The sequence below is a fragment of the Phaeoacremonium minimum genome, assembly GCF_000392275.1.
Source record: "Phaeoacremonium minimum UCRPA7 unplaced genomic scaffold PA7_03_scaffold_73, whole genome shotgun sequence".
In the NCBI taxonomy this organism is placed as follows: Eukaryota; Fungi; Ascomycota; class Sordariomycetes; order Togniniales; family Togniniaceae; genus Phaeoacremonium; species Phaeoacremonium minimum.
Window position 1 is genome coordinate 27568 of NW_006920980.1, and position 22735 is coordinate 50302.

A 22735-nucleotide genomic window follows, 5' to 3' on the forward strand; every position below is an offset into this window, starting at 1 on the left:
TCAGTATGCATTCGCCTTCTTCGAATGTAAGGCAACCGGATGTCATGGTAGACTAGTTTGGTCGAGAGTTCGATCTCTCTGAAGGCGGGGTCAGCTGGTGTCAGACAAGAATTGACTCCATGCACATCTTGTTTTCTCCTCTCCTCGCCCAACATCTTATTCTCTACTCGCGAACTTGCGAGACCATACATTACTTATTCCAAAATCATGTCTTCAGCATAGTCATTCGAACGGTCCGCTTCCACTTAAATTAAACGTGTCCGTTATATATGAATGCAACTTATTTTCATTCTAGTCCTGCCTCCTTTGAATCTATATGTCAACACTCGTAGCTCCCGCTTACGAAAGACGATCCGTTTCTCGCTCCATATTGGGTCAGAGCTTCACTTTTGGTCAACGTCGACCTATGGAGGCAGCACCCAGCCGGAGGAAAAAGGCCCTGACTCTCAAGGATTCGGACTGGGAGCCTATGAGGGTGCGCATTGTCCAGCTTTATGTAGAAGAAAACTATACCATCCCTCAATTAAGAGAGGCAATCAAAAGAGAATTCAAATTTCAAGCAACGTGAGTGATCTAGATTATCCCATCGCAAGCTAGAATTTTCATTGATGATTTGCATCAGAGACCGCCAATTCTTATCGCGACTTCAGAAATGGCATCTAGACAAGAACAATAAACACAAAGAGTCCAAATTCATAATCCAGAAGCAGCGGTACAGAAGAATCTATCAACCAGAAAAGCCCGATTATGTTTTCAGGGTACGAGGAAAGATCGTGCCGTCACACAAGAGCCAGCGGTGGGAAGCCAGGATGGAGGACAAGAATCCTCTCTTCTCCCCTGGATCGATACAAGGTACTTCATCCACCTCATGAATTCACTTGTCCGTTATATTGTAGACCCCGTTCCTAAGATTCTGCAGCAACCCCCACAGACATGTCGTATACGACAGGCAGCCCAGCAAGCTATATGTCCACGCCAAGTATCCCTGTGACGCGACTAGGTAGCCAAGCCACCGCTTTTACTTCAGCGTCGCCAGCTGCTGAAACCCCGGGTTTGATAGTCGGCACAGGTTTCGAAGGACGAAGTCCAGCACCATCGAACGACGAGATCGAGGAACTCGTCCGTCCTCTAACGAAGCACACACTTTCTGATGACGTACCTTCGAGCGTGACATTGGCTAAAGTCCGTCACAATAAGAGTGAAGAAGAAAGACTGAGAAAAGAATTGCACTTGATGGAATCGGCTCATGGAAAGAATAGCGTGCAGATACTCCATGTCTTAAGGGGCCTCTTCACGGTGCTCAAGTCTCAGAGCCGGTACAATGCAGCAGAGGAAATTGGGAGACGTCGCGTACTCACATACAGACAATTTTACCCAGAAGACGACGGCTATGCTCAAGCTATAGCGGATTTAGCCTTTCTTTTTGTTGTCCAAGGACAGTACAACAGAGCGGAGAGGCTTGCAAAGAAGGCATGTGCGTTGCGGCTTTCGACTACCGGCGAAGACGATACAACGATTTGGTGCAAGACGGTCTTGCTTCAAATTCTATATCAAACACGTCAATTGCAAGAAGCAGAACAGTTATCAGCATCTCTCTTAAGCCTCGGATCTATGACAATGTCTAGATTTGAATACACAATCATCTCGGGGGAAATGGCAAATGCATTGACTGCACAGGGGCGATTGAAAGAGGCTCACGATTGGTCGATCCGTGCATATCAATCATCTTTGCAAACTTTTGGCGCCAACGAAATAAACACTATTGCGTCGATGGGTATTATTGTGTACAATCTAGAATTGCAAGCTAAGTTGGACGAAGCTGAGAAAATGGGTTTAGAGTTTCTCTCTCTTTGTACGGAACAGTTTGGACCCGAACATTGCCATACAGCATCAGCCTACCACAGTCTTGGCAGAGTGTACAAGAGTCAAGGCCGATGGGATGAGGCGGAGGCACTCATACAGGCTGCGATCATCGCAAACACGAATGTCTTCGGTCCCAACCACGAAAATACCTTCTTTTGTTTGCGGAGCAAAGTCGAAATTTATATCGAGCAGCAACGATGGGATGATGCCGCAAGGTCAATGGCTGAATGTCAAATTCTTCTCCCCAACCTCCAGGTCAAGCCTTTTGTGCGTATTTCGATAAATGAAGCAGAAATTTTGGATGGTCAAGGAAAGTACGAACAAGCTGGAAACATTGGATCTGAAGCGGCACGGCTTGTGGAAACCACGATGCCTCTCTACGCCCCATCCTCTTTCAATGTGATGGCTACAATTCTTCGCAACCTTGGAGATATACCTGCATCAGAAAAGTTCGGATCTAAGGCGGTAGAGAAGAGCAGGATGATTTACGGTTCCAACCATCCTCAGACAGCAAGATGCCTGGACAACCTTGCCCGAACCTGGATGGTGAAAGGGGAGTCTGAGAAGGCCATACAAACCATGAAAGAGTGCGCCGACTCGCTGGCGTCTGTTGTTGGGCCGGAACATTATCTCACTATTAGATCAAACAGCATATTGAGAGAATGGACTGAGTGGCAAAACATGTTTGACGTGATCCCATTACTTCCCTCAGACTGGTGTCTACCATTCTAAAATGTAGAGTTGTCACCGGCCCTAGTTCCGGGCCTTTTAATACTGAGCTTTCACGAAGTATCTAGGTCTTCTCACTCATTATGTAGCTGTACATGCAAATATATCGTCAGTCAAATTGCAATGTCTTGGGGTGGGCGCTATAGTAAAAAACCCTGGGGCGGGAAGGACCGAGCAACAGTTTAAAAGTCCCCAATTTTTGTACACCTCCACTTCTCCAACATCAGTCAGGCACTGAATACAAGTCTCCTACGTGCATCCAGATAAGATGCTGTCATTCCTCTCCAAGCGGCCGATGCGCACAAAGACATCGCATCTCAGCCGCCTCGCGCTGGACGACGGCCGATCCTCCGCGATCTTCAAGGCGCCATCGGACCACTATCTCGTCGTCAATCGGCTGCCGCCAGCCGCTCCTGCAGCAGCAGAAGCAGCATCGGATCAAGACGCCGTCGCACAGCGCCGTCGGGGGCCGAGCAGGGCGGGCAGTAACAGCTCATTGGCGCCGCCGCTGCACTGGCACCGCGCGCAGCAGGAGGTGTTCCACGTGGTGGAAGGCTCCGCCCGATTCACGATTGGGGGCGAAGAGCAGGTCGCCAGCAAGGGCGATGTGGTAGTGATTCCGACGGGCGCATTTCACACGTTCTGCAATGCAAGCGAGCAGGCTGAGCTGGTCGTCGAGTTCTTCCTCGACCCGGCAAACAGAGAACGGGATGAGGCTTACTTCAGTGAGTTCGACGAGCTGTGATGCGGCAGCAGCGCTTACGCAACGATCCAGGAAATGTCTGGAACTACCGTGACGACTGCAGAAGAGCCGGCATCAAGAGGAGCATCTTCCAAGCCCTTCTTTTCATGCATCGCGGAGGCGTCGTAATGGCGCTTCCTGGTCCGTTGCCCATCGCGAAGCGTCTAGGCGTTCTGTACAATATCATCGGCGGGCTCATTATTGGCAAGTACATTCTGGGCTACTCAGACACCTACATTGAGTACTACGACCCGCATGCGCAGGAGTGAAACAACTCCTAGGCTGAGAGAGATCCTACAACACTTCTGCATACAGTGCATGCTTGTGGGTCAGCCAGAGGAGCTGGCCTTTGCTTGTAAAGGCTGCTGTTTTAAAAGGACAGCTCGATGGCCTCACATGCCGGCTATGCAGGTTCACCAGCTCAGGCCTAGTGGAATACACCGTGCCACGTTGCGCAGCAGGGTATGATCGCGCATGAACCTGCCTGTTAATTGCATGCCCCGGACAATCCACCAGCAAGGCCTAGGCACCTGGGGAATCGCCTGCTTCGTGTCGAGGCAGTTCAAGTTTGCATGATTAGCCCAGCATCGAGGCAACTTTGAGTATGAGACTGAACATGTCGCCGCGTCAGTCCGGCACCAGTGTCATTCAGGTGGGATAGTGTCATGTCTACAAACAGCGTTTGCTAGAATTGGTAATAAAATTTCTATTACGGATGGAAGCATGTATTCAAATCAGTGGCTGGACAGGATGGGGAAGGACTTTGACTCCGGATGGCCGGCAGCAATCCAAGTGGTCATGTACATGTAATGCACGCAGCTCATCCCACCCTCTCCAACACCATTGAGCAGCTCAACTCCAACCACAGCAGCGCACGTCACAGCATCGACGATCACATAGCAAGTCACATCGCATTTTGATTCAAATAGAACATTGCATCAACAAGACTATATCGTATATAATCGCTCAAATTGCCCACAGGGTATCTATCAACTGGATTCGTTGGGCTTGGGGGTATATAAAGTACTGTGTGTGTTTCGATGCAACAGGTTGACCCATCCATTCCCCCACGGGATGAAATCCCTAATGAACACAGACCATGCCATGCCATGAACCGTGGAGTGAGAGGAAGCCAATCAGCCAAGAACTCCCCAAATTTGCCCCAGCCTGACGGATACCCGACTGATGTGAGAGATAAAACAGTTCAAATAATATCAGATCGCTTGCTCGCTTACCACACCTTTACACGCTTGATACAAACAACAAATTCCTAAGCGGGAACCATTCATGCTCGTACACCCGCACACACGCATATCGAACCATTAGATCCTTCGTAACTTAGTTGCCAGTAAGTTTCTTCCACCAGCTGCTTCTTGGTGTGGTGTCCATGAAGACTGAATTCCTTCCGCTCTCCCTGCGTCGCTCATCACTGCCTTCAGACCCTGCCTTCCGGCTATCGTGGCCATCTCGATGACGCTCACGCTCTTCTCTCCTCGCCCGACGACGACGTTGTTCATCTTCAGTAACACCGTTGACTTCATCGTACTTCGATCGCCTTCGCTCTCGGCGTCTCTCACGACGTGCCTCGTCCTCGTCGACCGTCTCGGTAGCATGGCCACCTTCCTCAGGCGGTGGCGGGGCATCGCTATGCTCCTTCACCCATGATGAGGTACCTGAGTGTGGCCAGCTACTGCCATGCTTCTTCGCTGCCCGTTCGTCATCTGCATGATGGCGCGATGACTTGCGAGGGTAGACGAAATCATCGACTTGTTCTGAACGGCGACGACTGCTCTTGCCCTCGGCTTCACGAGCAGCTCGCTTCTCGGCACGGCGGCGGCGGCGCTCATCGTCATCCTCGCGATCACTAGCCTCGACAGCATGAGGCCGACGTCGGTCATAACGCGCTGCGCGTTCGGCACGACGTGCTTCTGCATCAGCATCGGTCTCGCCGTCAGGCGCATCGCGTTCGCGTGCCTCTCGCCTCAACCTCCGACGTTCTTCTTTCGCGTCTTTATCTTCTGCGGCCTTGCGATCAGCTTCCTCCTTCGCTCTAGCAGCCCTACGTTCTGCTCGACGAGCATCTTTGTCGGCCTGACGTTGTGCCTCGGCCTCTTCTTCTTGTTTACGGCGGCGCTCTCGACGAGCGTCATCCTTGGCACGACGAGCCTCTTCGGCAGCCTTTTCCGTGGCTTCCTTTTCTGCGCGACGCGCACGGCGAGCAGCGCGGCGAGCTTCTTGATCGGCGTCGGTCATGTCGACGTCATCGCCACCACGCGCTCTACCGCCCTCATCGTCGGTGGTATGATATGTGCTACGGCGGCGGGGTGCTTCCGGTCGTGGTTCAGAGCGAGGAGTCGATAAGAGACCACCAAACAGGCCACCGAGGCCCTTTTTGGTAGAGGCACTAGTGTTGGAGCGTCGGAGAGGAGTTGGGGTAGCATCGATTGCATCAACCATGACCATGTCTTCATCGCGAGGGTATTGCTGTTGAAGCGTGTTGTTAGTCTTTAGATGCGGATGAGAGGAGCCAGGATGTAAAAGTACCTTTGACCTGCGACGCGCAGACTTGTCGGGACTAGGCTGCGCGTCCGCCATGCCTACCATGACGATATCTTCATCGTCATCGATGGCAGGCTTCTTGGAGCGCTTGCTACTCGATCGCTCAACACCAGCGCCAACGCCGAGAATCTTGGCGGCTTTTGCGCTCATCTCGGGGACATCTTCGGGAGGGGGCGACGGGACACCGTGAGAGACATCGACCGAGTGTCTCCGCGATGATTTACTGACACTTCCCTTCTTTTCGCGTGTTGACATGGAGCGCGACAAAGGAGGAGTGCTAGCGAAGATGCTAGAGAGTCTCTGCCGCGCCGGTGTCTCCTTCACACGATCCTCCTTGACGCGCTGCTCCCTATCGGAGGTGGAGCCTTTCGATGATGACTTCTCATCCTTGTCCGCGGAGCGCGACTTCTTTTGTTCAGATCTTGAAGACTTTCTGGGCTCCTCGACAACCTTGGCCTTGGACGAGGACGATTTCCTCTCCTTCTCCTTCTCGCGTGGTGTCGCATTCCACATACCCCAGCTTGAGCCCTCGCGGTTGATCTTGGGACGTTCCTTCTTGCTTTCCTTCTTGGATTCGGGAGGCGGCGTCAAAGGCGCGTCAGGAACAGCAGGAGGAGGCGGTGGGATAGGTACAGCGCCGTCAGCGGCCTTTGAGGACGACTTCTTGCTGCTCTTCTTGCTCTTCTTCTCTGCAGCCATATCTACGACCTCGACGATCTCGTCCTCATCGTCGTCAATAGGGAAACTGCCTGGTGGGCTGGTTGATTTGTTTTTCCTTGAGGAACCGACAGCCTTTTCCTCGACGATGTCTTTCGTAGCCTCTTTCTTGGAGGATGACGACTTCTTGGACTTTTTAAGGTCGGCAGCGGGTGGTGGCGCGACAGGCGCGGGCGGAGGAGGAGGCGGGGGGAGGGGGCCAGAGGCAGCAGCCGCACTGGACGATGATTCGTTATATCCTGACTCAAAGTTTCTCAGCCGGTCAGCAATCTTGCCTCCCACAGCCTTCTTGGTCTTCATGGAGGACGCCCATTTGCTGCCATCCTTATCATCTACTGTTGCTGTTTTGGATGGCGTGTCCTTCCAGGCATCCCTGACGGACTCGGCGGCGCTACCGCTAGTAGCTTCGAGAACCTTGAATGACTCAGCACGTTTAATCTCGGTAGCACCCGGCCCCAGCAGGGTCCAGGAATCTGGGGAGTCTCCACTTACCGCCTCAGGCCACGAACTCTTGCCTGCTTTGGGCGTTTTCTTCGATGCACCCCAGAAGCTAAATGCATCATTTGCGCTCGCGCTAGCCTTGGTTGCAGGCTTATCAGATAAGAGCTCGTCGATCTCCTCGTCGTTGAGCTCCAAGTCCTTGTCGAAGAGATCCTCGTCCTTAGGTTTGGACTCTTTCTCCTTGTCCTTGGACGACTTCTTGGCTTTCTTCTCGTCTTCTTTCTCCTTCTCCTTGTCTTTGGATTTGGACGAGGACTTTTCGGATTTCGAGCTCTTCTTGTCTTTGGACTTCTTCTTGGCTTCCTCAGCCTCAAGACGTGCTTGTTCAGCTGCCTCCTCGGCTTCGCGGGCGAGACGTTCTTCCTCTTCGCGCTGGGCTTGTTCTTCTGCCTCCCGAGCAGCCTTTTCTTCCTCACGCTTGTCGGAATTCTCCTTGAGGCGGTTGTACTTCTCCGTCTCCTTCTTAGTGAGCTTTCGGCCGCGGTCTTTCTTGTCCTGCAAGGTCGCCAACTCGCTATCCTCCTTGGCAATCTCGGCCTCTTCGGCAGCTTTACGCTCAGCTTCCTCTGCCTCGAGTCGAGCCTTCTCCTCGGCTTCGCGCTGAGCTGCCTCTTCGGCTTCTCGAGCTAGGCGTTCTTCCTCTTCACGCTTCGCCTGCTCTTCGGCCTCTTTGGCTTCCTTGGCCTCGCGAGCCTTGCGCTTCTTCTCTTCCTTTTCCTTCTCTTTCTCCAGTTTCTCGAGCTCTTTCTTACTGAGCTTGGGCTCCTTTTCTTTCTTCTTCTTGTCGTCCTTCTCTTTCTCCTTGCCTTTATCCTTATCCTTAGATTTGGATTTGGTCAAGGTCAAAGAACCGCTTGGCTCTTCGTCCCAGACATTAGCATCAGGGTCCTGTTCCGGGTCACTCAGACCCATGCTTGGCGGTGTTGGAGCTGCCGGCGGAGGGTCGGCATCGACGGCTTTCTTGGACAGCTTGTCTTTCTTGGACTTCTTACTGGTGCCCCAGATACCCCAGCTGTCATCGTCCGCTTTGCTCTCATCTTTGGTTTCCTCAATGGAGTCAGGCTGGACCGAGTCGAGGTGGCTCTCGTTCACCTCCACCGGGACATTCTTGCCGGTCTTGCCCTTCTTTTTCTTAGAAGAGACGCCCCAGATATCGTCCTCGATCGGTTCTTCAATCTTGTCCGGTTTCAACGGGGGTTCGGTGGTCTCAGAAGCCACATCAGCCTTCTTCTTTTTCTTATCCTTCTTGCTTGTGCCGAAGGTCGACCAGAAGTCATCACCGTTGTCTGCCGGAGCCTCCTCCGCTGGAGGATCTTCGGGCTTGTCGAGTTCAATAAGAGCACTTGAGCCTTTCTTCTTCTTGTCCTTCTTCGAAGATTGACCCCAGTTCATCCAGTCATCATCAGCAGGCGTATCGAGGGTCTTGCTATTTGACATTGTCTCGCCATTGGTTGAGGTGTCATCGCTCTTGCCCTTCTTCTTCTTGTCCTTCTTGGATGTACCCCAAGTATCCCACATATTTGTGGTGTCATCGACTGCTGGTGGTTCCGGCTCGGGAACAGGCTCTTCCTTGACTTCCTCAATGACGCCCTTCTTTTTCTTCTTGTCTTTCTTGGATGTCGAAGTAGCCCAGATGTCGACTTCAGGCTCAGGTTCGGGTAGCTTAACCTCTTCTTTGGGCGCCTCTTCTTCGACATCCTTCTTGCCCTTCTTCTTCTTGTCCTTTTTGGTGCCAAAGGTGCTCCAGAAGTCATCATCTTCTTGCTTTTTCTCCGGCTCTGGCTCGGGTTCTGGTTCTGGCTCCTTAGGAGGATCAGGCTCGACAACCGCCACGCCCTTCTTTTTCTTCTTGTCCTTTTTTGAAGTGGCAAAGCCCCAGGTGTCTTCCTCTTCCTTCTTCTCCTCTTTCGGAGGTTCAGGCTCAGGCTCAGGTACTGGTTCAGGATCTACGACAGTTGTCTTACCCTTCTTTTTCTTGTCTTTTTTGCTTGTGCCAAATGTAGACCAGAAGTCGTCATCCTCAGTCTTCTTCTCTGGTTCCGGTTCGGGCTCAGGTTCTGGCTCCTTGACAGGCTCGGGTTCGACGAGAGCACCCTTCTTTTTCTTCTTGTCTTTCTTAGAAGTGCCCCATGAGAGCCAGTCATTGTCTTCAACCTTAGGCTCCGGCTCCGGCTCCTGCTCTGGTTCCGGTTCTGGCTCCTTGACAGGTTCCGGCTCGATCACGGCACCCTTCTTCTTCTTCTTATCTTTTTTCGAGGTACCCCAGCCCATCCAATCGTCTTCTTCGACCTTCGTCTCGACGACTAGTTCGGGCTCGGGTTCAGGTTCAGCAATCTTGCCTTTCTTGCTCTTCTTATCTTTCTTCGACTCGACGAATGATGGCCAGGTGTCGTCTGCCAGGTTCTTCTTCTCTGATTCTGGAATGTCGGGAATCGGGGGAGGCTCAGCTGAGGCATCGATGTTCTCGATCACATCCTGAGCTGATTTGCCCTTTTTCTTCTTGTCTTTCTTGCCGAAAGTGGACCAGAAATCGTCCTCTTCTTCTTTCTTCTCAGGCTCAGGTTCTGGCGGTGGCGGTTCAGGCTCCTCGATGACAGCGTTTTTGCCTTTCTTTTTCTTGTCTTTCTTGGACGTCACCGCACCCCATCCGAAGTCGAAGTCATCCTTCTTTTCTTCCTCTTCTTTCTTCTCCTCTTCGATGACGGGTTCAGGAATCTCCTCGACGAGGCCTTTCTTCTTCTTCTTGTCTTTCTTGGTTCCAAAGACGGCCCATTCGTCTTCGATGGGTTCCTTCTTCTCCTCGGGTGGAGGCGGCGGAGGGTCGTCCCAAGCGGAGACAGCGGCGGCCTTTTTGCCCTTCTTCTTGTCCTTCTTGGAGACAGGGGCCCAATAGTCGTCCTCTGCGGGCTTTTCCGGCTCCGGCTCCGGTTCAGGTTCAGGGGCTGGCTCCTCGGGCTCTGGTGGCGGTTCCTCGAATACAGTGTTCTTACCTTTCTTTTTCTTATCCTTCTTGGACAGGCCCCAGCCCCAGGCGTCGTCAGCCTTTTCCGGTTCCGGTTCAGGCTCAGGCTCCTTCTTTTCTTCGACAGGTTCGGTCTTCTCTGGCTCGTCCCAGATGCTGTTTTTCTTCTTCTTGTTCTTCTTGCCCGTGCCCCAGGTGTCCCAGATATCCTCGTCCTTCTTCTCAGGTTCGACTGGGACAGGTTCCGGCTCCGGCTCAACGACTTCAGCAATTGCACCCTTCTTCTTTTTCTTGTCTTTCTTGGTGACTGTGCCCCAGAAATCGTCTACCGGTTCCGGCTCAGGCGCAGGCTCAGGAGGCTTTTCTTCCTCCTTCGGCTCCTCGATGATGGCACCCTTCTTCTTTTTCTTGTCCTTCTTGCTGGCAGGAGTGAACCAGTCATCTTCAACTGGCGCCGGCGCCGGTTCTACAGGAGGCTCAGGATCGGGGTCATTTTTCTTGCCCTTTTTCTTGGAAGAACTGCTCCAGGACCAGGGGTCTTCTGCCGCTGCAGTCCCTAGATCTTGAGATTCAGCAAGGGAATCTTTTTTCTCCTCTTCAGGCTCAGGGTCCCATATGCTGTTCTTCTTTTTCTTCTTGTCTTTCTTATTCACGACAGAGAAGCCGAAGCCGTCGTCTTCTTTCTTTTCTTCTTCCTTCTTGTCGTCTCCGAGAATATTAGGCTCCTCAGTATTCTCTTCAGCTTCATCGAAGGCACCAAAACTGAAGGTTGTCTTGGTCTTTTTCTTCGGCTTAGGTCGATTAATGGACCAGGGATTGCTGTCAATCTCCTCCTTGGGTTTCTCTTCTTCGGCTGGCTTGGTCTCAGTTGCGGTCTTACTGCCTCCCCAACCCCAGGTATTCCCCGTTGCCCAGCTAGAGCCCCAGGATCCGAATGACGGTTTAGACTCTGTGGTGTTAGTGCTACCGAAGTTTATATCAAGGGCAGGGGCTGTATCGTCCAACTTGATTTCGTGGAAGGCATCGAATCCAGATGATGGCTTGATATCAGGCAATCCAAAAGTATCATCTTTTTTCTCAGCCTCGACTTTGGTCTCAGCAGCCGCATTCTTGCCCTTCTTCTTCTTTTTACCGCTCACGGCAGTAAAATCACCCCACTCATCGTCCGGATTGGGCTCATCGCCATTATTGCCGTCTTTCTTGTCATCACCACCGTCGCCATTGCCCGCGTCACCACCGGCACCTGCACCAGAGTCACCGCCGCCTTCCTTATTACCTTCACCACCTTCACCACCTTCTCCGTTGTCTTTTTTCTCCTCATCGTCGTCAAACCACTTGCTCGCGGCAGCCTTCTTCTTCTTCTTGGCGCATTGCAGAAAGCCGTCCTCAGAACTGAAGTCGATCGCGAGATCAGTGCTCGGGTCAGCGAGCAGATCTCCATCACTACTTCTCCTCCTCCTGTTCTCTGAAGTGCTCGAAGATAGAGGGGCCGCAGTGAAATCCTTAGATTCGGGCAGACGCTGTCGCGCAGCTGCGTCCGACTCTGTAGGGTCTCGTGGGCATGATGACGACAATTCGGGATCAGACTCGGGGTCAGTCGATGAAGGGTTCGGGGCGGACGGCCGGCGTCGGGTGCGCGACCATTTCGGTGAGCAGAAATTGGGCACAACTAGCGGTCGCGGGGCTGAACCAGAACTTGTAGATGGCTAATCGCGAAACCACATGTCAGCAGAGCTTCCAGGTAACTAGACTACGAGTCGCGATATGTGAGATACGGAAGATCCAGCGTAGGCCGTGTGGCCGCCGCCAGCCGGGCCAGGCCGTCGGACCGAGCAGAAGGTTTGACAGTCCAACGTCACCACGTGCCACTGGGCGACAATCGTTCTTGTTCCTCCGCAGTTTGGATCTCGACCAATGCGGCGGCGCAAAGAACACACATATCGGTGCCGCGCTGACTCCCAGAGCAAAAGTCAGAGAAGCAACTCACATTTCGAGTACGCAATTCAACCCAGGTTTGCGCAATAAGCCCCAAGCGTAGTCTCAGACGACTACCTTGCTTCTCTTGCCTCCATTTCCTCCTCAGTTCCTCATCCAATCCAGTCGTCCTCGTCAAAAGCTGGGTCGTTGGCCAGCCATATGCATCGCTTCCTGCATGAGCCAAAACGTCGGCCGCGGCCATTCTGGTAATCTGACGGGCTCACGGTAAGACAGGAATTGGATGTCAAACTCATGAGGGCGTGTTGTGCAGTGGCGATGCGAAGAGCAGGCCAAGGAAGCGAGGGTGTCGAGGAAGAAATCGAGCAGTCGAATGGAAAGAGCAAGAGCGGACAGTAAGGCGGTGTCCGAAATGCTGATTGTAGTGTTGTAGCAGTAGAGAGGAGCCTAGAAAGAGAGCCTCGTGAGATGTCGTTCTGAATGACCTCAGTGCAGCAGCAGACTTGTGACTGTGATAAAATAACAAATATCGCGGCGCGTTCCTGCAAAACTTGCACTTGTGCCCCTTTTTCCAGTAAGTTGTTCTCTCCTTGGTCCAAAAAATTATGTAGACGCAAGGAGAGACTCCCTTGGGGCGCGGAAGGGGACCAATGGGTCGGCTGGGAGGGCAGTTGTATAATGGGATTGGTGTGCTTACAATAGGCGGTGCAACACACCTGTTGGTCTCGGGCTCTTGACTGCAGCTCGCCTATTGAAAGCGAAAATGCTGTACTGGACCGTAGAAATACAGGACAGGCAGCAATCCCGAGAGGACAAGGAAATCCTGAAAAGTCAGAAAAGGGAAATGAGGCTTCGGAGGAGGGTGACTGGACGGCAGAATACCCAAATGAAAGTTATTTCATGCAACGAGGGCTGAAGTGTGGAAGTACCGATCACCGTAGGTTTCGGGGTACCGTATCGCTTGCCGTGGCGATAAAATGAAGTAGGTAGGTAGGTAGGTAGGTCCCCAGGTTGGATTCTGAGGATAGCGGGACGGCACGAGTAGGCAAGACCTGATAACAGACCTGGCCCAGACAGACAGACAGACAGCTGCCGCGCAGTGTAACGAGTCGGGCGATAAGCCTGCCTTGACACAATTGCCTTCGTCGTTTTCCTCGTTGTTGCTTTCTCTTCACAACTCGCCTTCTACACCCCTTTTGTACAGGACTGTGACAAGACAAGATCCGAGTCTCTTGTATTTAAGGAGGAAAGAACAGATACAAGAAGAGAGAGGGAGGGAAGGAGAAAAGTCGAGGTACACCTCAGTACGTAGCTAGCTACCTAGGTACCTTATTACTTCAAGGTTGACGCAGGGCGCGAGGAGCGCATTGATAGGCCGTAGAGAAAATTGTTGTTTGCTGGATGGCTGGGAATGGAGGCAGCGCTGTCCAATTGGCCCGCGCCGTCCCTGGCTCGCGCTCTGGCTGCGTGATGATCCCGCTGGAAGCCACCACCAAAACCTTACGCTCGCGGCCATTGGGGGAAGCAGCAACCCACCATCATCGCATCCATAACCCATGCACTTTCCTTTCCTTACCTTCCCTTGCCTAATAATCCGTACTGTACTGTACAGCATGCATAAGGAAACCGCGACCTGCAGGTTGCTGCTTCTGCGTCCTTCCCTTTGCATCTGCCTGAGCTAAAACTTAACTTAACTCTGCAGACCATCTTCTTCTTCACAACCCAAACCCAGCGACTGCATCAACGCCGCATGTCAGTGTAGTCAACGGGGGGAGGGGGACTACAGTGTCTCCATTTAACCCCCTGCTAAACGCATCATCGGTGGGAAAGGGGACGAAACGTTTGCCCGCGGAAGAGATCCTCCCTCCCTCCGTCCCTCCCTTCCAGCAAGTTCTGCTTCCCTGCTCCCTGGCTGGATTGCCCCTCCGAGTATCGCCTACTTCGGTACTAGAGCGGGCTGTCATTCACTCATTCCCTCCACACCTCCCCCCCGATCCCACTAACGTTAACGGGAGCCCCTACGTGCTTCTATCTGCCCCTCTGGCAACCTTGCTCCCCCATTGCCTGCTGACCTTTTGCTACACACCACCTTGCTGGGGTGACCGCTATCTCTGGTCGCCGAGTGGTGGCAGACCGTGACGGAGTGGCGTCGCTCGTCACATCTGAAACTCCCACGCTCCGGCGGCCCTTCTCTTACCTCCCCTCATCGCCCGGCTGAAGGAAAACGTCTGAGAGCGCCAGAAGCGAGAAAAGAAAGCGGGGGTTCTGACCAAAATATTCCTGTGTATCACATCCCCTGCTCTGCCCTTATCCGGCCAGGTCCGCGCGCTCTAGCTGCCTGTTTCCCTCAACTCCAGGCGGGAGAAATTGGGAAGGTTGCATGGGGGGGGGGGGTGACCGAGCAAGAACCCAGCCGAACCAGCCAGGGCGGATAGAGGGGAAGGGAAGGATAAGCCGTGGAATGGTGAGACAATAATTGGAAGAGCAAACAGCCTGGGTCCATTCCATAACGCCGCCATGGCAAAGAGTTCCCACCAGTCTCCTCTTTGGGCACAGAGACGATGCGACTCGAGCTATCATACTATCGCAGCTTAGCATGCTTCAACAACAGAAGAATACGCTGTCGAGAGCCTAGACAGGGTTCTTAATGGAGAAGACAGTCGCGACACGGCGTTGCTCCATTTGACAGCCTACGCGCCCGCGTAGAAGGGGCCTCTCAGCAGCAGCCAGCAAATAACAACCTTGATAATTACGCAAATGAGGTACAGCTACATTGCATGCTGGGCAGCGATGCGCCTTTAGCAAGGTGTCGTGTACAATCTAGTGAAGCATAAGCCTTACACGTCGACGGACCGGACCCATCGCTACTGTAACTCGAAATGCCAGATGCAAGCTGTGCAGCATCGCTTTTTCTAGGGGCGCCCCAGGGTCTTCTTCCAGGGCTCTCGTGGCAACCCGGGATCTCTCTGGCTAGTCAGTTAACGATACACAGCATGCTATTCATCTCGTTTGGACGGCACGGGATCTGGCATGACTCTCCAAGACTGAGAAAGACATTCGGCATAAGCTTCTGAAGTGGTATCCCTATATCCCTGTACATGTGCTCATCTACCGTACAATCCAGAACTCGCAAGCAAAAAGCGTTTACACTTTTGCTGTCATCCCGGAAAGACCGCAATTCCTCTATTTTACAGAGACACACTGACCCTGTAACCTATGAGCTAACCGTACAGAACCCGCTGCAAGAGGGCCAGGCGTGCTCGCATCTGCCATAGCCAAGGCCTTCGGGAGCTAACGTCGACCGCTGCATTTGATCGGTGTGGATCCTGAAAAGCCTGGCTGCAGCCGTCCAGACCATCATGGCCAAAAGAGGTATCGCGTTTCCTTCACCGCTTCATCGAGTATCCTCACAACTCAGAACTTCACGACTGGCCGCGCTTTGCGACGTGATGACTGGTGGACAACATGGGAAAAAATTTTAGGTGGGCAGATACAGTTGCAAATCATCATTATGCGCAGGATTTGGTTGCCTTAGATACGTCGACCGAGGAAGCGCGATGCTTCTTCCGCAAGGCAGTGATGCAGCAAAGCAGAGAGCTCCATCTGTAAAGCGTCGGGGATCCGCCCTGCCTCCTGTCGCCCGGCTTCAACGTTACAAAGACCTGGCTTGTTATTGCCATAGCAGCGGTCAGACCTGAACTAGACGCAATGCTGTCCGAATGGCATGCGCTCTTTGGTGAGAAGAGACAAGTCATGCAAGGCCGGCTAATAATCTGGATTTATTACATACAGCTTTATGACATGGACAATTGAGAATCCGATCTATCGCATAGGCCTGCCAGACAAGGCGGCAAGCAACATATCGTGCTTCAACAAGCTTTTGACCGCTACTCGAGCCGCATGCCATACTGACAGGCATGGAGCTATGATCTCGCAGGCAGGGTCTTGAGAGCCCGAATTTCTCCGCTTCCCTTCAGCCTTGTGAGCCCGAGGACGGGTAGCAGTATCGATGCGAGATGTCGGCAGCTGCCAACAGGGACAAGCATCCGACCCGACCTTCCCTGACGACCATCCTCAGGTTGACACTCATGCTCGTCCCCTTATGCCAACTGATCGCGTGACCGCTCACCTGACACGGCCACGCAGCGGAAGTCCGTCTCTGATTGACAGGCGAGCGGCACTGGGCGGGTCCAAGCCACCCCGCGACGTGAGGCGCAGGACTTCCTCAGGGGCTTTATTTAGGATCACGAATCGTTTCAGCGCTGACTCCGTCTGCAGGAACGCGCCTGTCAGCAGCCAGCCTGTGGGCTTTCCAGAACAGAAACGGGAAAGTTTCACGTCTCGGAAGCAGCGTGAACGAACGTGAAGGACCAGAGTGAAACGCCTCTGCTGACGGCCCCCTTCCAGCGCCTATCACGGCAAGCCTTAGTTGGCAGTGAGCAGCACGGCGCAGTCATCGTGCTAGCGATCAACTGGTTGGTTTAAATAGTATCTATTTAGCTCTTTTGTTTTGTATGAGTAGTCATCTCATATATTTTCGTTTGTTTCCTGTCTCGCACCCATGGGGTCTCGTATTCCCCAGTTTCTTGGCTCTTGATCTTCAGCTTGTGTAACAAATATATCCAGGTTCATTGGTATTGAGCTCGCGAACGTGAGAGTCTGCATGACAAACGACCCTCGACCATTCCGCTAGGTCTCTTTCCTACCAACATTTGTTTCTGGGCCGGCCTTGTTCGAGGCCTTGTCTTCCAATAGAGAGCATCAAACGGTGCATCATAGACGAAGAGGGCCACACCAACAGCATATCTACACCTATCCTAGAGCCAGCCAGGATGCCCTCAACACATCAAGTCACACACTCTTTCCCCCTGCCCTCATATCTCTCGCCCGAGCTTGTCTTGGAGCAGCTACAAAACTACGAGTCACTCATCACACCCAACCCAAACTTGCTAAAGTACAACCGCCGGCCCGTCGCAGTAGAAGAGCTCATCGACGACCCATTCTTCACCGAGACAGGCCGCAAGCTCGAGGCCTTCGAGGTGACAGATCGCATCATTCTGCTGCCCCTGGCGGGCTTCTCGTCGTGGTGCTACAAGGACGTGCGCATCCCCGCCGTCTTCCAAAGCTTCGAGACGGGGGTGCGGTACCGCGCCGACGCGCAGGGCGGCGTGCGGGTGTGGAGCACGTACGAGATCCGGCGCCGGGACCCGACGACGGGCTCGTCGGCGGAGAGCGTCGTTGTGAGCCCTGGCGCAGGCGACTGGGAGCTGGTGGAGCAGGCGCGCGTTGAGTGCAGCCACCTCGTCAAGCCGTTCGTCATCAAGAACTTCGAAAGCGCGCACAGGGAGATCTGCCGACGGATGATTGACGAGATGGTCAGGACTAGCGCAAAGGACCACCTTCGAGAGATGCCGCCTCCGGTTCCGGTGAAATGAGACTTCTCAGGGTCGAGGAGTGGAGATGGACGGTTGATTTACAGCCTGGCGTTCACGGAGTTCACACAAAATGATACCCGAAATGATGGGTCTGAGGACAATTGCTTGTGTTTTTATGCTTTATAGAAAAGTTAATAAACGAATTTGTCAAGGATTCAAGTTATTGGGGACTATTGTATCGATATCGACCTTTTCATGATGATGGTACCGGTGTTATATCACCCGCCTCTCGAGACAATGTCTGATGCCATCGGAACTGTGACCATGACAAGCAAAGGTCTGGTTTACGCGGTGGCTTGATGAGGTCGATTAATTTTAGATCAAGATTTGTCGCAATCTAGTCTTAGAGAAAAGCAATCATCATCACAATACTTCAGAAGAAGAATGCATCCTCGATAACAAATAACAAAGTGAGAATACTTTACAAGCCACATTCAAGCTTTGAAACTATCGCTATTCTTAAAAATTCTGGATTTAAGCTTGTAACCATCGTTGAATACAATTTTTGAAAGCTCTTGGGAGGCAGAAACCATTTTCTAATTCATGTGTAGCCGAGTCTCCAAGCATCGGGTTCCCCTTCAATCAACCAGGACCAACTCAACAGAAATAACACCATTCAAAGCAACCCACCACGACCATTCCCCAGCTTAACCCGCCATTTCGTGCACTGGCTCTTCAGAATGAATGCCTAGTGGCCCATTCTCGTGAATCCTCCGTCATTAATCATCGGTTTGATACCATCAACCACCCATCGCACTCCCGGGAGTCTCATCCACTTCCGGCCCTGAAGCTAAAATCGGCTGCGCCTCCCGGGACACATCTGTCCCATTACGAATCAACCCACCCCAAAACCCAAGGCCCCCAGCCCCGATCCTCGTCTCTCTCTCTCTCTCTCCACAGACTGACAAATAAACATCGACCCACTGATATCCGTCTTACCGTCCAGGCAGTTGGTCCCGGATGACATCAGAGACAGCGTGCCGGGGTGAGCTCACGGACGGTACCGGATAGCCGGGGCTGTGTTCATCTAGCCAGGGGTTAGTGCTTGAGGACCTCGTATCAGTGTACGTACGCACACGGCAGATAGACAGATAACTCTAGTAGGCAGAACTTTATGAGACACTGACTCGTGATTGTCGACTCTACGTATTCAGGCATGAACGGGAAGCTTGCAAGCTATGCGGTGTAGACTTTAGAATCAAGTTGAACGTTAAAATCTCAAAAATTTGGTATCTATCATGATCCAACATGTCTATAGCAGAGAATCCACCCGAGTCCAATCGTTGATGACAAGGCCGTCATTAAAACAGCAAGACACCTAGTACGTGAAAACACAAAACGTAACCTTAAAACCCTAAGCAGTGAGCGTCTGTGAAGAAGACAGGATTCATAAAAACAACATGAATAAAAATCAACACTTGCGAAGCTGAAAGACACAGTTGACGAAACGCCGCTCTAACCAGACCAAGTCATAACATGAGCCCTTTGAAGGGAGATCGCTCCGAACGCCGTAGGTCACTTTGGTATAGAAACAAAATGCATCCCGGGGGTATCTTCTTCAACGGCCGCTGTAATCACTGGCATAGCCCATCTCGTTATAGCCTTCTCCCATGTTACCAGGCCCAAACCCAGTTCCCGGGCCGGAGACGTAACCTTCCTCATCCTCGCCATAGTCACTTGCATCAAAGCTGGATCTGCCACTGAGCTCATCCTCTAGACCGCTGCCATCGCCTTGCATAGATGGAGCACCCCAGTTCATTGTCGCAAGAGCAGGGTATTGAGCAAGCAAGGCCTGAGGTAGCATGTAGTTGCCAGCAGCATCCATAGGATAGCCTTGGGCATCCATGCCTGGGGGAGCCATCATGCCACCCATAGCCATTTGCTGAGCGGCAGCAGCCTGTTGTTGTGCTGCCAAGCGCTGCTCACCCCAGACTCTTTGGCGCTCGAGCATTTCTTCGTCGAGCAGTGGCTTGATGCATATGCGGCCGGCTTCAGAGCGGAAGTGCCGGCCTAGAGCATCTGCACGCGCAAAGCGGCGGCCACAGCCCCATTGGCCTCCAGCCTTGAGATCACCCTTGCAAACAAACTTCTTTTCGCCGGAATGGAGACCTTCGTGGCGCTTACGATCGTGCTGACGAGCAAAAGCCTTGCCGCAAACTGTACACACAAATGGACGCTCATCCGTATGAGTTCGTAGATGAGACCGCAGATTATAGGCGCGAGTAAATCGTTTCGGGCAAAGATTACATTGGAAAGTGGCTGGATGTTTTTGAACACGTTTGGGGCCTTGGCCGTCGCCTTGCTGTGAGCCACCTAGTTCGGGCTCTACAAGACGCAAAGCAATCACATTGTTGGGAACCGCAGATGTGGATTGCCGCCTTCTGTTGGGGGATGCACCTTGGCCACCGAGTGGAGAGAGAGAACGGGATGAATCAGAGCGACCAGATGAAAGGTCGGCACCGAGATGTGGGGAAAGAGAAGTAGAAGTAGGCTGGCGGTTGATGATAGCACCACCGCTGTTGAAAGGATCTGTCACAGCACGAGGACGAGACCGTGGACGACCTAAGGAACAAGTGTTAGCGAGGAGCGAAGGGATATAGTCGCATGGGATGCTTACCTCTCTCTGGAGGAGTGAGAGCATCTGTGTCTAGCGATGGTCTTCCGCCAAATTCAGTCTTAGCATCTGGCGGCGCATAGTTGATACTAATGGTTGGTGCAGCGATTTGTGGCATCTGCTGCGACATATCACCCTGCAACTGCGGGAAAGCCTCGGGCGCTTGCATTCCGTAATTGGGAGCTCCAACGAAGCCATTGCTGCCCAATGCAAACTGGTTCTGTTGGCTCACATCTTGGGCCATCTGCTGGGGCATGATCCGGGGCGAGATGGCAGGACTATGGGAAGGGCTTCTGCCAGCCCGATTGGGGCTATGATCAGATATACTGAAGCTACCAATGCCATGTAACTCCTGATACAGTCCGGTGTCCTGTGGTCTCTGCATGGGAGAGTGGCTCTGATCAACTTGGTCGAAGCTGTCGTTGGCAAGCAGGTTGGGAGAGTGGGTAGCAGACGAGACATCCGAATATTCCGATGGGCTCCTTCTATGTCCCTGAAACTGCGGCGCTGTGCTCCAATCACCCTGCCCTGGTAGGAGCGCTGCTTCGGGACCTAGTGACGCATTTCTCGAATGTCTACCACCGGCAGGTGACGAGAACTGGTGTTGATTGAAAGAGGGCGACTGATGCGCTGAGCCTGGTTGATGAGGTTCCGGCTGGAGAAGGTGAGGAGGTGTCGGGCTGTGGTGCGATTGTGCCATCATATTGTTATCTGGGGTGCCGAACGACTGGTTCAGCGACGGGTCTCCTGCAAAGAGCGGCGTGCCGAACTGTTCTCCCGTGACGGGAGGAAATATCGTGAAGTCTTCGCTGCTACTGAAGCCGGGAGTCAGGGTGTTCTGGGAGAAGCCGGGGTGGGAATCGCCCTTGAGTTGAGACGTGAAGTCTTGTAGTGAAGGGTCGCTAGCGAAGCCTGCCTGCGAGAACGGTTGCGGCTGTTGAGGATTCAGGAAGCCGGAGCTGTTGTTGGAGTTATATGTGGAGAAGTCTGGTGAAGCACCTGTAGTGAACGGCTGTGCTGCAGAAGCGTCGAGTCCGAGTCCAAGACCAATAGCGGGGGAAGAATCGTTCGGGTTGAAGGCTCGAGCAGGTGACGGAGAGTGGCTGTTCTTTATATGAGGCTGTTGATGGCCGGCAGAGGGCGAGCGCCCACGGCCTTGCTGTTGATCCATGATGCGGTATGTATGTACTTGGGTCGGTGGGCGGGTGCCAGTGCCTTCCGTGTACTGCGCGTAGTACGTGTACTTTGTGGAAACCGGATCGGGGAGTATGGGGGTGTGTGCGTGGAGGTTGTGCTTCTCTGTTTCTGTCTTTAGAAGTTGACGAGGCACTTTGCGAGTCAGCCTTCCAGGCACCGTGGCGGAGCAGGTATGCAGGGTATGGAGGTTTGGGGCTGTGCTTGTCGCTGAGCTGACAGCCCACCACAGGGACGATCCTATCAGGACCTATCACGGCAACAAGATGAGACACTTGCCTGGGTCCCGTCACGTTAGGAACGCCCAGAAAAGAGTTGATAGAGCAAGAGTACGGGGTCTGAATGGTCGAATCAACTTTGTCTGGTTGCCTTACGGGCTTGGGGCAGGAGTCGTACGAAGTGCTCCTTCAAAGATGCCGTTAATTATGCGATTTGCGTTGAGGGTGGGGCAGCGCTCGTCAGTGGGATAGGATAGATGAGAATGAGGATGGGCGACGATGAGCTCGGCGCAGGTCTTGCAGGACGATGCGCTGTGCGAGTATCGTCGGGCTTTTTGATGCGCTTTTGATTTTCGGTGGTCTGGTAAGGCTGGGATGCTGTCGCTGTCGCGCAAAGGCTCTGTCGCCGGTCTGCGTCGATAGACAGACAGGACACAGGGTCAGGATCGGTGAGCTGGCGGGAAGAAAGCCCCACTCACGTATTCACGCGCAAGGGTAAGGCTGTGCAGTGCAGAGACGTTGTAGAGGCAGAGGGCGAATGAAGCAAAGCCGACGTTCTGAGGTATCGAGAAAGCGCACGTTTGGCCGCGGCGACAGGCGGGACACTCAGTAATGAAACGGACTCGGATCGCAAAATGGGCAGTATGTACCGTCTGGCCTTGGTGTACTATGTTGCAGGTAGGGCGGTGTTTGGGGTTGGGGGGTGATGCGATCAAGCTTATCTGGTCCGCCGGTCTGGGTCTTCCTTCGTTCGGCCTTTAGGGTTGGCGTGCTGTGGACAGCTCTGGTAAAAGGGAGCCGTCGCCGCTAACGGTGCCAAAAATAATCGGCTTCTGGCTTCAGTCGTGCGATTTGCTGTTTCGGATGATTGCGAAATTTAGATATAGTCCCGGCAAGCGACTAAGTTGAGATGGGTATTCGAGATCCGCTGGCCGGTGCGAAATGTCAGCACCTTGAACCGGGGGGGGGGAGGCAGCGAGACAGAAGAGGCGGATCGTGTCGAGGGGCAAGTAGTAGGATCTGTGCTGTGCGCCTGCGACAGAAAAGATGGCGGCGGCGGCGGCGGCGTCGTGATGTGTCAGGGGGTGAATGGTCGCGGAGGAGCGCTCAACAGCAGCACAGCACACAATAGGCGCAAGAATTTGTGTAAGCGATGCGAAGAGCAATAAATAGAATGCGCAGCGGCGATGTTGAGCGATACAGCAGGAAGACGTGTTTCTCTTTTCTTTTTTTCTGCGCAGCGACGGCGGTGTTGAAGAAAAGTGA

The 22735-nt window shown here is 53.1% G+C and overlaps 4 protein-coding genes across 4 annotated transcripts; 2 read left to right on the plus strand and 2 right to left on the minus strand.

Moving 5' to 3' along the window:
* Nucleotides 1-2887: 2887 nt before the first annotated feature.
* Nucleotides 2888-3603, plus strand: UCRPA7_1264 (putative ankyrin repeat domain-containing protein 29 protein; the record flags this gene model as incomplete). Its single annotated transcript, XM_007913855.1, has 2 exons — nt 2888-3317; nt 3368-3603. 2 exons carry the CDS (start codon nt 2888-2890, stop codon nt 3601-3603), a joined length of 666 nt encoding a protein of 221 aa, XP_007912046.1.
* Nucleotides 3604-4672: 1069 nt separating this feature from the next.
* Nucleotides 4673-12252, minus strand: UCRPA7_1265 (hypothetical protein; the record flags this gene model as incomplete). Its single annotated transcript, XM_007913860.1, has 3 exons — nt 4673-5818; nt 5879-11616; nt 12126-12252. The coding sequence occupies 3 exons, from the start codon at nt 12250-12252 to the stop codon at nt 4673-4675; spliced, it is 7011 nt and encodes a 2336-aa protein (XP_007912051.1).
* A 4588-nt stretch (nt 12253-16840) lies between these two features.
* Nucleotides 16841-17443, plus strand: UCRPA7_1266 (hypothetical protein; the record flags this gene model as incomplete). The annotated part of the gene is made up of 1 exon (XM_007913857.1): nt 16841-17443. One exon carries the CDS (start codon nt 16841-16843, stop codon nt 17441-17443), a length of 603 nt encoding a protein of 200 aa, XP_007912048.1.
* Nucleotides 17444-19001: 1558 nt separating this feature from the next.
* UCRPA7_1267 (putative c2h2 type zinc finger domain-containing protein) lies at nt 19002-20301 on the minus strand (the record flags this gene model as incomplete). The annotated part of the gene is made up of 2 exons (XM_007913854.1): nt 19002-19600; nt 20061-20301. 2 exons carry the CDS (start codon nt 20299-20301, stop codon nt 19002-19004), a joined length of 840 nt encoding a protein of 279 aa, XP_007912045.1.
* Between the last annotated feature and the right edge of the window lie 2434 nt (nt 20302-22735).